The following is a 17,491-nucleotide window of genomic DNA, read 5'->3' as shown; positions in this document are numbered from 1 at the left end:
AATCTGAGGAGAGATTTCCCAGTATTCTCACTTTGTTGATTAAAAGGCATCTTGGACCCTTCCACAGGTTTGAAGTTCATTTCTAAACAGCATCATCTCTCCTCTGCTGGACAGACAAAAAGATTCTGAAAAGATTTTCCAGGGAGGGTTCCGAGGTGGTGCCACTTTGAAGGCCCTTCTGCTTCTGGCCTGAATTTGGCCCTGGGCTGAAGTTCTTCCTCCTGTGAGGTCTATGCTGTTTCCCAGGTATCTGCTTCATTGTTAGTTTCAGCAGGTTTCCTGACTGTCCCTGAGTTGAATGCACCCCTTTGCGAATGGTCATCCCACCACTGCCACCACATGTTAGATATGTGGGTTATGACGAAAGAAAAAAATAGCTGGAGCCACTTTTGTGCAAATGTGTTTATTAGGTGCATCAAAAATTACCGAAAATAGTAACAAGGAAATGCCAATATTTACAAAATGATAGCTACAAGAAAACACAATAATAGCTCCATATGGATTCTTGTCCAGTGTGAACTCCTGGCAGCCTCTATCTCTCATTCTTAAGGTGATGAGCCCATTTCTTAGGCACTAGGACATACCATCTTTAATTACCCACATATTTAACTTAAGACTACACAGGAATTAGAATATGAAGCACCCCACAATGTCATTACAATCATATTCTCTTCCCACAGGATGATGATGGTTCCTTTCAGTCAGTTAGTGGGGTGGTACCCCATTCCTCAGAAAGGAACAGTGTGTGCATGAGTGGATTTTAGGTGAGTAGGGGGTTGCACAGGTCCAGACCCACCCTCTCGACACCCCCTCCCGGATACGGTGGCATGGAGGGGGCCAAGACTGCCGGGGGAAGTTGCAGTGAATGGCCAGACCGAGCTTCAATGCAAGGGATGCCCTTTCCATGCTTCACGGCACGTGTTTGCTAGATGGCTGTTTACCCTACGAGAAGGTTCATCCGCCCTTTGACAGGTCTTGTTTTTTTTTGTCCTGCGGGTGTCTAGTCACCCTCCTCACCAGGCAAGCCTGGTGGGGGAGCCGGTTTAGTCGCCGACCACCTGACCATGCAACAGGTAGTACTGGGTTACATGGCACCAGTAGCACTCAGACGAGTAACCTGACCAAAACAATATACAAAATCATATTACAAAATAAACAGAAGTATCTGCCTTAAGTACAATATATACACATCAGTTACTCATCCCCAGTACTAAAGAAATGGAATATTCTACCGTGTATAGTAGGAAAGGCACCATAAGGACAACCCATTATAAGAATATACCGGGCAGAGAAGACATTGAAGTGTGCACACTTAGACACGACAGCAGAATGACAAGGCAATGTTTGTGTGTGTGCACAGAGTGCGTTTACCAAGCACTTTCCGTCCACGTCCACAGGTCCCTCAAAGTTGCTGTGCAAGTTGATAGAGTGGTTAAGAAGGCGTATGGTACTGCCCTTCGATAGTCGAGGGAGGGGGGATTGAATTTAAGAACCATGAGGTAATGTTGCAACTCTATAAAACTCTGCTTCTGTGAACGCGATAGAGACAACCGGATGGTATGTTGCGTCCCAAGTGCCAGGGTCAGGGCTTGGATTAGGTCCACACATTCTAAGGGAGAGAGAGCAACCAGATGTTTTTGTATATGTTGGCACCAATGACATAGGTAAGAAAAGTGATGAGTTCTTGAAGAGAGAATTTAGGGAGCTAGGTAGAAAGCTGAAAAGCAGGACCTTCAGGGTAGTCATCTCTGCATGTGCTATGTGCCATTGAGTGTTAAAATAGGATGATTTGGCAGATGAATGTGTGGCTGAGAAGCTGGGCGCGGGAGTTCAGATTTGTAGATCATTGGGATCTCTTCTATGGAAAGTATGACCTGTACAAAAAGTACAGGTTACAGTGAACCTGAGGGGAAGCAATATCTTTGTGGGCAGATTTGCTAGAGCGGTACAAGAGGACTTAAACTAATTTGGCACAGGGATGGGAACCGGAGTGATAGGGCTGTTGATTTACAAACAGAGACGGTGTGTACTGAGACTGTCAGGAAGGACAGGCAGATGATAGGGCAAAATTACAGTCAGTGGGATCAGTTTCAGTGTAGAAGGAGGGAAATATTGAAAAGGGTGATGAAAAATGATGCTAGAGAGGTAATAATTGGGGGACAAGGAAATAGCGGATGAACTGAATCAGTATTTTGCATTGAAGATGCTAGTAATATGCCAGAGATTTGAAAGTATCAGGGCAGAAGTGAGTGCATTTGCTATTACTAGGGAGAAAGTGCTTGTGAAGTTGAAAGGCCTGAAAGTGGACAAGTCACTTGGACCAGATGGACTATACCTTAGTTCTGAAAGAGGTAGCTGAAGAGATTGTGGAGGCATTATTAATGATCTTTCAAGAATCACTTGATTCTGGAATGGTAAATGGTAAATTGCAAATTCCACTCTTCAAGTAGGAGAGATGCAGAAGAAAGGAAATTATAGACCAGTTAACGTGACCTCAATAGTTGGGAAGACACTGGAGTCAATTGTTAAGGATGTGGTTTCAGGATATTTGAAGGCACATGGTAAAACAGGCGAAAGTCAGCATGGTTTCCTGAAGGGAAAATCTTGCCTGACAAATCTGTTAAAATTCTTTGAGGAAATAACAAACTGGATAGACAAAGGAGAATCGGTGGAAGTTGTGTAATTGCATTTTCAGAAGGTCTTTGACAAGCTGCCGCACATGAGGTTGCTTAACAAGATAAGAGTCCATCAGCGTACCCTCTAAAGTGTGCACGTGTGTGTGCACACACACATCTTTTGCTACTAGCACACAAAGGAATTTGCACTGCGCACAAAAGGATGTCATCCTCTACCTCGTTGGCATGTTAAGTATATTTCTCGACCATACACAATTACATTTCCTTTTTCAGTTTCTGACAGACGGTGTTGACAATGTGGAGTTTGCGATGATTTGTCTGTAGATTTTAGAACTGGCTTTTTTATATATTTATTGAAGAAATTATTGATTTTTATGTAGAATCTCAGAGTGTGATGCATAAAAGAACTGCTAGTTTATTTAAAGCAGAATGACTTAATGAAACAATAGGATCTGCTACACTGAAAGCTCGTGTCAGGACTGTGCAGCTATGAGAAATATTTACGTACAATAGAGAAACTGGTGTTATCTGGGTGTATTGTTGCGATGCGAGTGTAGCTGAACAGTTTGCAAGTGGGAAGAAGTGGAGTGATAATTGAAAACTTGACTTTAAAAGGTCACTAAGCAAGCAAATCACATATGGATGATGTACAAAAGCTTGGGCGAGAAAAACCTTCATCACCAGTATATACAGTGGCATACCAAAGTTTGGGCACCCCTGGTCAAAATTTCTGTTACTGTGAATAGTTAAGTGAGTAGATGATGAACTAATCTCCAAAAGTCATAAAGTTAAAGATGAAACATTCTTTTCAACATTTTAAGCAAGATTAGTGTATTATTTTTGTTTTATACAATTTTAGAGCGGAAAACAAGGAAAGGAGCACCATGCAAAAGTGTGGGCACCCCAAGAGATTTGAGCTCTCAGAAAACTTTTACCAAAGTCTCAGACCTTAAATAGCTTGTTAGGGCTATGGCTTGTTCACAGTCATCGTTAGGAAAGGCCAGGTGATGCAAATTTCAAAGCTTTATAAATACCCTGACTCCTCAAACCTTGTCACAGCAATCAGCAGCCATGGGCTCCTCTAAGCAGCTGCCTAGCACTCTGAAAATTAAAATAAATGATGCCCACAAAGCAGGAGAAGGCTACAAGAAGATAGCAAAGCATTTTCAGGCAGCCGTTTCCTCAGTTCATAATGTAATTAAGAAATAGCAGTTAACAGGAACGGTGGAGGTCAAGTTGAAGTCTCGAAGACCAAGAAAACTTTCTGAGAGAACTGCTCGTAGGATTGCTAGCAAGGCAAACCAAAACCCCCATTTGACTGCAAAAGACTTTCGGGAAGATTTAGCAGACCCTGGAGTGGTGGTGCACTGTTCTACTGTGCAGCAACAGCTGTGCAAATTTGACCTTCATGGAAGAGTCATCAGAAGAAAACCTTTCCTATGTCCTCACCACAAAATTCAGCGTCAGAAGTTTGTAAAGGAACAAGCCTGATGCATTTTGGAAACAAGTCCTGTGGACTGATGAAGTTAAAATAGAAATTTTTGGCCGCAATGGGCAAAGGTGTGTTTGGAGAAAAAAGGGTGCAGAATTTCATGAAAAGAATACCTCTCTAACTGTTAAGCATTGGGGTGGATCGATCATGCTTTGGGCTTGTGTTGCAGCCAGTGACATGGGGAACATTTCACTGGTAGAGGGAAGAATGAATTCAATTAAATACCAGCAAATTCTGGAAGCAAACATCACACCGTCTGTAAAAAAGCTGAAGATGAAAAGAGGATGGCTTCTACAACAGGATAGTGATCCTAAACACACCCCAAAATCCACAATGGCCTACCTCAAGAGACACAAGCTGAAGGTTTTGCCATGGCCCTCACAGTCCCCCCGACCTAAACATCATCGAGAACCTGTGGATAGACTTCGAAAGGGCAGTGCATGCAAGACGGCCCAAGAATCTCACAGAACTAGAAGCCTTTTGCAAGGAAGAATGGGCGCAAATCCCCCAAACAAGAATTGAAAGACTCTTAGCTTGCTGCAGAAAGCGGTTACAAGCTGTGATACTTGCCAAAGGGGGTGTTACTAAGTACTGACCATGCAGGGTGCCCAAACATTTGCTTCGGACCCTTTTCCTTTTTTGTTACTTTGAAACTGTAAAAGATGGAAATAAAAAAAGTAATCTGCTTAAAATTTTAAAGAAATGTGTCATCTTTAACTTCATGCCTTTTGGAAATCAGGTCATCTTTTACTCGCTTAGCTATTCACGGTAACAGAAATTTTGACCAGGGGTGCTCAAACTTTTGCATGCAACTGTATTTCAGTGCCACTGAGCAAAACATTGCACAGCACAAGATTTTTGTGCACTCTGATCATTACAAATTAGAACATTGGAGCTCATGGTATGACAAGGCTCTAGCATGGATAGAGCACAGGCTGATTGTCAGGAGGCAAAGAGTGGGAATAAAGGAAGCCTTTTCTGATCGGCTGCCTGTAACTAGTGGTGTTCCACGGAGGTGATGTTGGGACTGCTTTTTACATTGAATGTCAATAATTTGGATGATGGAATTGATGGCTTTGTGGCCAAGTTTGCGGACAAAACGAAGATAGGTGGAGGGTCAGGTAGTGTTGAGGAAGAATGGAGGCTACAGAAGGATTTGAACAGATTAGGAGTATGGGGAAAATAGTGGCAAATGGAATACAGTGTCGGGAAATGTATAGTCCTGCACTTTGGTAGAAGGAATAAAAGCATAGATTATTTTCTAAACGTGGAGAAAATTGAAAAATCCAAGGTGCAAAGGGACTTGAGAGTCCTTTGTGTGAGATTCCTGAAAAGTTAATTTGCAGGTTGAGTCGGTGGTAAGGAAGGCATATGCAATGTTAGCATTCATTTCAAGAGGACTAGAATATAAAAGCAAGGATGTAATGCTGAGGCTTTCTAAGGCACAGGTGAGGCTTCACTTGAGTATTGAGAGCAGTTTTGGGTCCCTTATTTAAGAAAGGATGTGCTGGCATTGGAGAGGGTTCAGAGTGTTCACAAAAATGATTCTGAGAATGAAAGGATTATCGTATAAGGATTTTACTCACTGAAATTCAGAAGAATGCGGAGAGATCTCATTGAAACCTATCAAATGTTGAAAGGCCTAGATAGAGTGGATGTGGAGAGCATCTTTCTTATGGTGGGGAGTTTAGGATCAGAGAGCACAGCCTCAGAATAGAGGGACGTTGCTTTAGGACAGAGATGAGGAATTTTTTTAGCTAGAGGGTGGTGAATCTGTGGAATTAATTGCCACAGGTGGCTGTGGAGGCCAAATCATTGGGTATCTAAGGTGGAGGTTGTTAGGTTCTTGATTAGCCAGGGTGTGAAAGGTTACCAGGAGAAGGCAGGAGCTAAGAGGGAAATGGATCAGCCACGATGAAATGACAGAGCAGACTCGATGGAATGAATGGCCTAATTCTGCACCTCTGTTGCGCGATCTTATGGTTTTAGACCATATTTAAGAGTGCTATATTCTGTTGTTATAGGAAGGACATGGAAGCTTTGGAGAGTTACCTGAATCCTGCCTGGATTAGAGAAGATCTCTTTTGAGGGAAGGTTGAACGAGCTAGGGCTTTTCTCTTTAGAGTGAAGTAGGATGAGAGGCGACTTGATAGAGGTGTACAGTACAAGATTATGAGAGGTGTTGATAGAGCGGACAGCAGGTGCCTTGTGCTCAGAGTGGTTGTGGCCAACACCAGAGGATGTCCATTTGAGGTGATTGGAGGAAACGCTGGTGAGGGGAGGGGATGTTAGAGGTGGTTCACTTACACGGAGAATGGTGTGTGGCTCAATCTCACTGCTAGAGGCAGTGGTAGAGGCTGCTCCAATAAGGGCAATAAAAGACTCTTAGGTAGGCACTTGGATGCATGATTATGGGCTTTGTAGGAGGGAAGGGTTAGATTGATCGTGAAGGAGGTTTATTTGGTTCACATAATAACATGGGTTGAAGAGCACTGTCTGCTCAATGTTTATCATTAGGAGACATAGTCTTGTGAAGTTACAGCTCGCCTTGCAGTTACAATGCATGTAGAAATGGGAAAAGTTTGGTGTTCCATTTCTGGGACGAGTGCACACGTTCCTGCAGGTAGCTTGCCTTCCAGGGCACATGGGTGCTCATCAGTTGCCGCAGACGGTGGATTGATTTCCAGAACCCCGGATGTGACCTCCAGGTCACCTGACAGGATCTAAGTAATTCACTCAACTACAGAATGCATCAATCTCATGAAGCAGGTCAGGGTGACACGTCAGAGTCCCTGGGCAAGATTTATTTAGCAGTCTGTCACAACAGTTCCAAGGAAATAATTAAAGCAGATGGGGACATTTCATGAAGTCTTTAGTTTCACAAAGAGCAACAAGAAATTGGGATTGGCAATAAGATTTATGTCGTCGTGCTCTGTTATGCTGGCCAGTGTGGTTGCAGTCATTGGTCTTTTGAGAGCTCAGCAGCAGTAAGTCTGAGAGCTTATCAAGGGAATATTTTGAAAAAGGAGCAGTGCTTGGATGTGAGACCAACTTCCTTGCAGGCTGGTTTTCTAGAGCTGCCAGGGAGGGTTTAAATTAACTTGTCAGGGGGATGGGAACTAGTGATAAGGATGAGAATGGGACAGCTGGTATACAAGTTGATGCAGTGTGTAGTGAAACTGTCAGGAAGGACAGGCAGATAATGGGGCAAAACTGCAGTCAGTGGGATGAGTTGAAGTGTAACATGGGAGCAAAATCAAGAAACCGGTGATGAATACAGGACAGAAGGTGTTATATTTGAATGTTATGTTTATATTTGAATGCATGCAGTATACAGACTGAGGTAAATGATCTTGTAGCACAGTTAGAGATTGACAGCTATGATGTTGTGGGGATCACTGAGTCAAGGCTGAAAGAAAATCATAGTTGGGAGCTTAACATCCAAGTATAAACATTGTATCGAAAGGATTGGTAGCTACCAGAGGGGGTTGGTAAAAAATCAAATCAAATCCTTAGAAAGAGGTGACATAGGATCAGAAGATGTAGAATTCTTGTGATTAGAGTTCAGAAATTGTAAGACCCTGATGGGAGTTATATTAAGGCTTCAGAACAGTAGCCAGGATGTGGGATATAAATTACAATAGGAGATGGAAAAGCTATGTAAAAAGGGCAATGTTACGATAGTGAAGTGGGATTTCAATATGCAAGTAGACTGGGAAAATCAGTTCCCAATCTGTGATTGCAGTCACAGATGTTTACAGCACCAGCATAGTGTCGCTAACACTGAAGATTGCGGGTTGCCTTCAAGAAGGTTGTCTAAAAGTAGTGGACAATTATTAATGGAGGTAAATGAATAAACTCAAGTTTGCGAAGGGAGTGGAAAACAGCCAGAAGACCTTTGCTTGGTCAAGTATGGAACTAATGTTTCCAGAGCAGCAGATGTAGTGGGTCTCAGTGGAGTCAGCTGACATTATGGGGGTGGAGGTAGACACACTGACCAGAATCACATCACACTGGAAATGGGAACTTGAAAAACAATCTGGCTATTAGTCATGGAAGGATGGAGTCCATCAAAAGTTCAATGTGGTAAGCACAGGCACACTTTCAAACCAGTCATGGTCTGTTCAATTTTGCAGCGCTGAGTTCTGTATCTTTTTTACTAACCTGTTTAAAAATCACTTTGGGCTCTTGTTGACCATAATTTAAATTGGTTTTGGCAACTTGTGTGCAATTATTGATATTCATTTGGACTTTTCATTTCTGAAATCTCTTGACATTATTGAAGGAGTTTATGTCATATCAGCCTTATTTAAAGCTGTATATTGCATCTCTGGTATTTAATTCTAATGGTGAGAGCTGTTTTACTACTCTCACTCCTACCACCCATTTTCAGCATAAACATCAAACACCGCTTCAATTATGGCTTGGTGCCATTGAATGTCATTTCATCGTTTCTATTATTATGGAAATTAGAGCCTTCTGAGGCCTGGTGACGCTTCAGAATTTTACTTGTTTTCAAGGCAACAGAAACTGGAGCCATTAATGTGAAGTGCATTATTTTGAAGAAAAGGCACAGATCTGATTACTTTACTGTGCGTCAGTGGGTCTTCTGTTTCAGAGTCTGCACTCATTTACTTTTGGTAATGTGGCAGAGCAGCCTAATGTCAGAGTCTGTGCAGAAGACTGAGGAGAGATTTCTCTCTTCTCCCCTCCTCCATCTAAGATACAAAAGCCTGAAAGCACATACCATCAGTTCCAAGGATAGCTTCTACCTAGCTGCTATGAGACTATGAGAGAGCACCTAGTATGACAAGTTGAACTCTTGACCTGTTAACTTTATTCTACATTGTTTAGTTCTACCTCAGGGGTCCCCAACCTTGTTTGCACCGCGGACCGACCGACGGCGGCGGGGGGGGGGGCGGTGTTCAAGTAGGGTTGCCAACTTCCTCACTCCCAAATAAGGGACAAAAGTAGCAGTCAAATACGGGATACTTGTGTTTACCCCAAGAAAGACTACCATGACCATGAAGCCTTGTGCGGGCACCTGTGTGCGCATGCGTGACGTGCGCGTGCGTGTATATGCCGATTTTTTTCCTACAAATCGGTTTTAGCTTAATCTTCCTGATTCTGTTAAGCGAAACTACACTGTACATACATTATTTCTACTTTATATAGGCTGTGTATTTATCATATCATTCCTGCTTTTACTAAATGTTAGTGTTATTTTAGGTTTTATGTGTTATTTGGTAGGTTATTTCAAGTTCAACAGGACGTGACAGGGAATGAGGAAAGGTGCAGCTGACTCGTATCGTTTCATATCGCCAAATCATATCGTTTCCTCGCAGCCCGGTGGTTGGGAACCACTGTTCTACCTCAATGCAGTGTGTTTTGATCCTAGATTTAGAGAGTTGCAGTATGGTAACAGGCCCTTCTGGCCCAATGAGCCACACCATCCAGTTATGCCCATGTGACTAATTAACTTACTCATCCGTACGCATTTGGTATGTGGAAGGAAAATGGGGCACCCAGGAAAAGCCAAATATCACTTGAGAGAACGCGCAGATTCTTCACAGGCAGCAGGAGGAGTTGAAACCAGGCACTGTAATAGTGTTACCTTAATTGTTACATTGCAGATTCCATGTGATCTGATCTGTATGAACAGTATGCAAGGCAAGCTTTTCGTTGCATCTCGGGGCATGTGACAATAATTTCAAATCCTTTTTTATCTCATTGTTGGTCAATCGTATATCTTGCTCAGGTCTTAGCCCATTTTAAGAAAAAAATAAACACATTAATAGTTTACATACACCTATTGAGGAGAGTTCTACAGATCAGGGTGTCATTGCAATGTAACTGAGGTATTACTACTTACTGCACTCCCTTCCAAATCCCTTGAGCTGGTACTAACACTGACCAAGATTCAAACCGTGTAATATCCCATCTGATCTCAGGACAACACTGAGGGCAGTACAGTTGGTTTCAAGAGGTTAAGATCTGACAGAGCAAAATCTTTGATTTTACAACATTGTTTCACGCAATAATCTTTTATGTGGCCGATGGCCTTGTATGGTCTATTGGCCTCGTGTTTCACAGCCTTGTACAAAGAAGTCAGTTGGAGAATGTGCTTCTGGACCTTTGCTATATACTACTAGCCGTTAGGTTGTGGAAATGATAGCGATTTCTTCATTCCTTTCTTGTAGAGCTTATACTACTAAAACCTGTAGCTTGTAACCTATTGTAATTGAATGCAGACTTTATTCAGTACAAAGGCCAAAGGATCTTTCGTCTATCTATTAGCTGATTTTTGCCATTCTTTCTTTGGCTGAAATGATTAATGCTGAGGTGTTTTCTGTTGCATCCAAAAGTTCGGTGACCCAAGCTAATGCATTACATAAAGCATCTTGGCAAGAACAAATGAAAGCCAAATTTACTTTTATGTAAATTTGGGCCTCTGTCACATCCCATTAGGACTTCCATTTGTGTGCTTGTTTACCACCGGAATTGACTTGTTGTTCAGACTATGTGATATAGTGATGGTTTGTATTTGTCCATAAATTTTGATACATTTTTAGGGACTAATTTGTTTTGTGATTTAATTCTTGCAGATGGTCTGATCACAGAAGGAAGTATAGTAATTGTTGAGCTGGTTTCCAGCCTTTGAAACTGGCTACCAATGAACCACAGTTTGATGTGCACCTTTGAGGTCTGAACTGAGGTAACTATGGCAGCTCAAAGGATTCGCTCCACCAATACAGGTGGACTTCCCCGATGTAAATCCGAAGGCACGTTAATCGATGTTGGTGACTGCTTCTCTGAGCTCAATTTCAGTGAGGTCAAAGGTGAGTGTTTGTATTAGTTTATTAACAAGAACGGAATGAATATGTTTCTGTGATTGATTTGTTAAATTGTGACCCTTTTATTTGAAAAAAGATCATTTCTGTTTGAAAATTTATAACTTGGTGTCTGGATTAGTCATGAGCTCCTAAGCAATTCAGTTTGACGTCAAAAATAAATTGTTAAATTGGTTTATTTTAGTCATGGTCGCTGAGGTACAGTGAAAAACTTTGTTTTGCACACTATCTATACAGATCATTTCATCACATTAAGCCATTGAGATAGTACAAGGGAAAACAATAACAGAATACAGAATAAAGTGTTAACAGTTACAGAGAAAGTGGAGTGCAGGCAGACACTAAGGTGCTAGTCCATAACAAAGCAGATTGTGAGGTCAAGAGCCCATCTCTTGTATTAGGGGACCATTTGATAATCTTATGACAGCAGGCAGAAACTGTTCTTCAGCCTGATGGTAGCTGCTTTTTAGGCTTTTGTAATTTCTGCTGGATATGAGGGGGCAGAAAAGAGAATGAAATGAGTGGGTTCATTGATGATGATGGTGGTTGCTTTGCTGAGGCCCCAAGAAGTATAAACAGAGCCTAAGGATGGGAGGCTGGTTTCTTAGCGTAGATGTGACCACAGCTCTTTGCAGTGTCTTGCGATGTCATGCAAAGCAGTCGCCATCCAGAGCTGTGATGCACCCAGATATAAAGCAAGGTATCAATTAGCAACTGAGGTTGAAATATTATTGCACCTTTTTTCCGGAGCATCATGACCTGCTTTTTTGATTGGATGTAATTCAAATTATTTCAGTTAACACTTCACCTCAAAAGGAATGATTCCAAGGGAGGGCAGTTATGTCAATTGTCACAAACTTTAACTTAAATAGACCCTACTAAAGACACTGCTGAGAAGTTGAATTTTAGGTACTGCCAGTTGTTAAGTACTCTTAAAATGATTACTAATCATCCTAGTATTTAACCCAATGACATGGAAGGTTTCAATGCAGTCTAGTGATAAACCATACTAAGGCATCATAACACATGTCGGCAGCTAAAGGTGTCTGGAGCCATGATTGGCAAAAATGTAGCAATTAAAATCAGGGTTAATGCAGGAGATCAGAATTGGTGGATTGTAAATTTCTTGAAGATCTGGAGGAAGTTACAAAGGTAGTGAGAGTAAAGGTTACAAAGAGATGTAAAAGAAGGTCATGGAAGATTTAATACCAACACAGCTTAGCAAGCAACACATGGTGTCCATTAAGTGTTTTGTAGGCACTTGTGGCCAAAACTCTCCATTTGTTGTTTAAGTAGCACAGTGCTACGGTGGGTAGGGACGTTGCCTCACAGCGCTGGAGACCTGGGGATCAACCTATCCTTGGGTCTTGTCTGTGCAGAGTTCAAACATCCTCTCTGTTTCCTCCAGGACCTTTATTTTTCCCCCCAATCCAAAACTCTTGCAGATTTGTAGGCTAATAGGCCTAGACATAGTCATAGTCATACTTTATTGATCCCAGGGGAAATTGGTTTTCATTACAGTTGCACCATAAATAATTAAATCGTAATAAAACCATAAGTAATTAAATAGTAATATGTAAATTATGCCAGGAAATAAGTCCAGGACCTGCCTATTGGCTCAGGGTGTCTGACCCTCCAAGGGAGGAGTTGTAAAGTTTGACGGCCACAGGCAGGAATGACTTCCTATGACGCTCTGTGTTGCATCTCGGTGGAATGAGTCTCTGGCTGAATGTACTCCTGTACCCAACCAGTACATTATGTAGTGGATGGGAGACATTGTCCAAGATGGCATGTAACTTGGACAGCATCCTCTTTTCAGACACCACCGTCAGAGAGTCCAGTTCCATCCCCACAACATCACTGGCCTTACGAATGAGTTTGTTGATTCTGTTGGTGTCTGCTACCCTCGTAGAACATCCTCAGCATCGTCCGACAGATGTTAAAGGACCTCAGTCTCCTCAGGAAATAAAGACGGCTCTGACCCTTCTTGTAGACAGCCTCAGTGTTCTTTGACCAGTCCAGTTTATTGTCAATTCGTATCCCCAGGTATTTGTAATCCCCACACTGACCCCCTGGATGGAAACAGGGGTCACCGGTGCCTTAGCTCTCCTCAGGTCTACCACCAGCTGCTTAGTCTTTTTCACATTAAGCTGCAGATAATTCTGCTCACACCATGTGACAAAGTTTCCTACCGTAGCCCTGTATTCAGCCTCATCTCCCTTGCTGATGCATCCAACAATGGCAGAGTCATCAGAAAACTTCTGAAGATGACAAGGCCTGTGTAAATTGCTCCTCATGTACAGATGTGTGTGATCTTGGGGGTTGAGGGAGGAGTGGTGTAAATGGTGGCACGGCACGGTGAGCTCAGAGGCCAGTTCCTATGCTGAATGAGTATCATTCACTGACTCTGTGAATCAGGGTCACTGAATGGCTAACATGTACAGAAATGTTCTTCAGTCTTTTCTGGACAGAAAGTTGAAGAGTTGCAAAAAAAAAGTTTCAATGATTCGAATATTACGTTGTTAAATTCATGCTGAGGACAGTCAGGAGACTTGAGTGCAGCACTTCTTAGAGTAAAATGTCAAGGGAGCTGAAATAGTTCATAACTTGATATAAATGCATCACCAATCACCTGGAGGTATTTAGAAAGCATTCAGCTGAATATTTAACCAGCATAGTTAATGTGGTTCCTCTAAGCCATTGTGCTAATTTAAGCTGATGGAGGGCTGTAGCCTGTTCTGTCTTGCTCCAGCCTGTTAATAAAATAACAAACTGCAGAAATCAGGAAAACTCCCATTAAGTAAATGGGAAGAATGAATTCCCTTCAGGTCAACTTGCGTGCAAAGAAACAGCAATTGCTCAAGTAACTTTTGCAACAGTGCAAGCTGAACACCCGGATTCTTAATATATGTCTTGGAGCTCCATTGGTTTACCAATTTTAGTGTCAGAACTTAATTTAAATCCAAAAGTGCTGCTATTTTTGGTTAAGCTGATTGTTCATGCTCTTGTTATGTGAGTGGATGGTAAGTGCAGAACTTGTTTTAAAAATTATAAAACAAAAGGTCATGGATAGGGACATATTTCTGAAAAGAAAAATTTGCTTTGTTAAGAAATTTACATTTCCAGTACATGTCATTCGAATTGTCTCTTTGGGGTATCTTTGTTTGTTCAACTCCCACAGGAGAATGCTGATTTTTTTTTTGCATTAGGCTAGATTTTTAACCAGGGATCTGTGTTGTTTGTGATGGAACATACATTACTGTGCAAAAGTCTTGGGCACCCTAGATATATATCTCAAACGTTGCACAGTACTGTAGTAATTTTATGTATTGCACTGTACTGCTGCAAAAAAAGAACAAATTTCATGATGTATATGAGTGATGATAGACCTGATTCTGACATAGGTCTCCATTGTGGACTGAGAGTGGGAAGGGGCCAGAGAGAGGGGAATAATGGTTCGGAACAGGGGAAGGAAGGGAGGAGGGAGTGCCAGAGAAACCTTCTGTAATGAGTAATAAACCAATTGTTTGGAATCAAGTGACCTTGCCTGGTGTCTCAAGGGCTGGGTGTTTTTATTTTTTAAATTATGGAGATACAGCACAGATAGGCCTTTCTTGCCCATCAAACCGCGCCACCCAGCAACCCTGCGGAATCACGGGACAATTTACATTGACTAAGGAACCTACCAACTGGTAGGTTTTTCAACTGTGGGAGGAAACTGGAGCACCCAGAGGAAACCCACGTGGTCAGGGGGAGAACATGCAAAATCCTTATAAACAGTGGTGCGAATTGAACCTGGGTCGTTGGTACTGTAAAGTATTGTTCTAAACACTACACTACCCTACACCCCCCACCCCCCACTCCTGGCATTCCAACTCTGCCACCTCTCCCACACCCATCCTGTGATGTTCCATCCTCACCATTTCCAACATTCTTTGCTCCTGCCAAATTTACAAACTCGCTGTCCACTCTACATTGACAAATACAGTACTGTGCAAAAATCTTGGGCACCGTAGCTATGTGTGTGACACACACCTTAGACTTTTGCATAGTACAGTACTGTATAACAATAATTAAGCTAATAACACCTAATCCTTTCAGTCTGCACTTCATCCACTTCTCTCCATTCCCTGCTTATCCACGTGCCTACCTTAAACCAGCTCTGTCATATTTGCTTCCCACCACCACCTCTGATAGCACATTTCAAGCACTCTCCACCCTCTGTGTATATGTAAAAAAAAATTGCCCTGTACATCTTTTTTGAACTTATCCCCTCTCACCTTAAATATGTGCCCTGTGATATTAGGTATTTCAACCCTGGGAAAAAGATGCTGGCTGATTACTCTGTCTATGCATCTCAGCCTTATAAACCTCTATCAGGTTTCCTCTCAGCCTCCAAAGAAAACAGCCCAAAGTATAAAATGCTGGAGGATCTCAACAGGCCAGGCAGCAGCTAAGGATTAGAAAACAACCCAAGTTTGTCCAACCTTTACTTCTAGCACAGGCCTATTAATTCAGAAAGCAATAAAATGTGAGTACCTGGGATCCTCAGAAGGTCCTAATTCTGAAAGCAGTCTGGTAAAACTCTTCTGCACCCACAGTTTCCACAAGCTTCCTATAATGTGGTGCTCTACCTGCAGCCTAACCAGAGTTTTATAAAGCTGCACGTTACCTTTTGACTTGAATATGGGCTGATTAGTGAGTTTACAGTTGACACAAGGGTTTGAGTTGTGAACAGGGAATAAGACTGTGAAAGAATACAATAGAATATAGATCAGTGGGCAGTGACATGGCTGACAGTTTAATCCGGCTGAGTGTGAAGAGTTGCACTTTGAGAGGTCAAATGTCAAGGAAAAGTGCACAGCGAGATCATGGTGTCCAAGTCGACAGCTCCCGGAAAATTGCGAAGCTAGTAGATAGGGTGGTACAGAAGGCATACAGTATGCTTTCCTTCATTGGTTAGGCTTCGAGTATGAAAGTCAAGAAGTTGTGTTGTAGCTGTATAAAACTTTATTTAGGCCACATTAGGAGTACCCCTGTTCTGTCCTGGTCATCCCCATTATAGGAAGGATATGGAGGGCTTTTGAGAGAGTGCAGAAAGGATATACCAGGATGCTGTCTGGATTAGAGAGTATTACATATCAACAGAGGTTGGACAAACTTGCATTGTTTTATCTGGAGTTTTGGGCATTAAGGGGAAACCTTATAGAGGTTAATAAAACTATAAGAGGTAGAGATAAGGTAGATGAATTATTTTTCTGGGGTAGACTTATTAACTACTAGAGTACATAGCTTGATGAGAGGGAGGAAATTTAAAGGGTATGTTTTTATACACCAATAGTGTTTTTTTTAAGCGTGTCGTACCATTCAGCCATTCTTGTCTGGCACGTGGTGTCAGGATTAACCGGGTCACATTATGAACATTCCTGACTCGACCCTTTTTTTTTATGAGGCCGAGTGGCTAGCTCGACACTCAACCCGGCATGGATGGAAAGCGTGCTCGGGGGTAGCCCGACCTGGATTCGAAGTCGGGAACCTTCGCTTCGGAGTCCGGCGCTGATCTCACTGGAACACGTGGCCAGGAGCAGTGGTAGTAGACAACACCATAGTGGTGTTTAAGATACATTCAGACAGACACAGAACATGCAGAGAATGGAGGGATATTGATCATGTGCACAGAGATTTAGTTTAATTTAGCTTTATTGTTGGCACAGGCAATGTCGCCTGAAACTGTTCAATGTTCTAATGCAACTGAAGATTGGATCTTGCATGATATGGCTTTCTGTTGTCCTTCCCAGTTAATGGGATGTGTTCTCAGAGCAAGTCACTCTGAAAATGACATCAGACTTGGCCTGAGCAAGAGGATCCATTTGAAATGACTCAGAACAATCACCAGCTCCTTTGTGTTGATGCTATCATAGCTATGACCTTAAGGAAGTCGTATTCATTCCAGAAATTAAGGACTAGCATTTACAATTCTGCAACTCTTTCACCACCCCCCCCCATGTTATTGTACCATTCAGCTGGATTATGACTAAACTATTTCCATCAAACCAGCCTGATCCTAATGTCTTTAACAACCTTTGCCAAAAATATAATGATATCCTGCAATTTTTACTAACTTGCCTCTCTCCCCCATCTTCCCAACTATGATAAGCTTTTCTCCATCAAGTAGGATTCGCTTAATAATCTGAAATGAGGAAGGGGGATCACTGTTAAATCCTCCTCACTCAAGGTATGCATAAGCTACTCTCATGAGGGGTCTCGGCCAAAATGTTGATTCTTTATTCCTCTCCATAGATGCTGCTGAGTTCCTTCAGTATTTTGTGTGTTTTACTCTAGTTTTCCAGCATATGCAAAATCGCTTGTGTTTGTAAACTATTCTAAATTTTCATGTACAAGATGTGAAACTTCCTACTATATTCTGTAGGGTAAGTTCAGGAGGAAGCTTTATGTGTCTTCCTTTAAAAAGATAGTATAGCAGTGAAGTGTCACTTTTTAAACTGGCCTTT

The 17,491-nt window shown here is 42.1% G+C and overlaps 1 protein-coding gene across 2 annotated transcripts in view; it reads left to right on the top strand.

Annotated features, from left to right (window-relative positions):
• The window catches only part of LOC134348430 (SH3 domain-binding protein 4-like), an 83,065-nt gene that overhangs the window by 26,994 nt on the left and 38,580 nt on the right, over nt 1-17,491 (top strand). The window contains exons 1-2 of one of the 2 annotated variants that reach the window (XM_063051798.1): nt 8,093-8,214; nt 10,734-10,967. In XM_063051798.1, the coding sequence (XP_062907868.1) occupies nt 10,850-10,967 (118 nt within the window). In that variant the 5' untranslated portion in view covers nt 8,093-8,214; nt 10,734-10,849. Of the gene's footprint in view, nt 1-8,092; nt 8,215-10,733; nt 10,968-17,491 lie in introns of those variants that run through there. The other variant, XM_063051797.1, reaches the window with a different exon arrangement.

This window comes from Mobula hypostoma, chromosome 6 (genome assembly GCF_963921235.1).
Source record: "Mobula hypostoma chromosome 6, sMobHyp1.1, whole genome shotgun sequence".
NCBI lineage: Eukaryota > Metazoa > Chordata > Chondrichthyes > Myliobatiformes > Myliobatidae > Mobula > Mobula hypostoma.
Note: the sequence above shows the minus strand (reverse complement) of the source record. Positions and strands in the feature narration are given on the sequence as shown.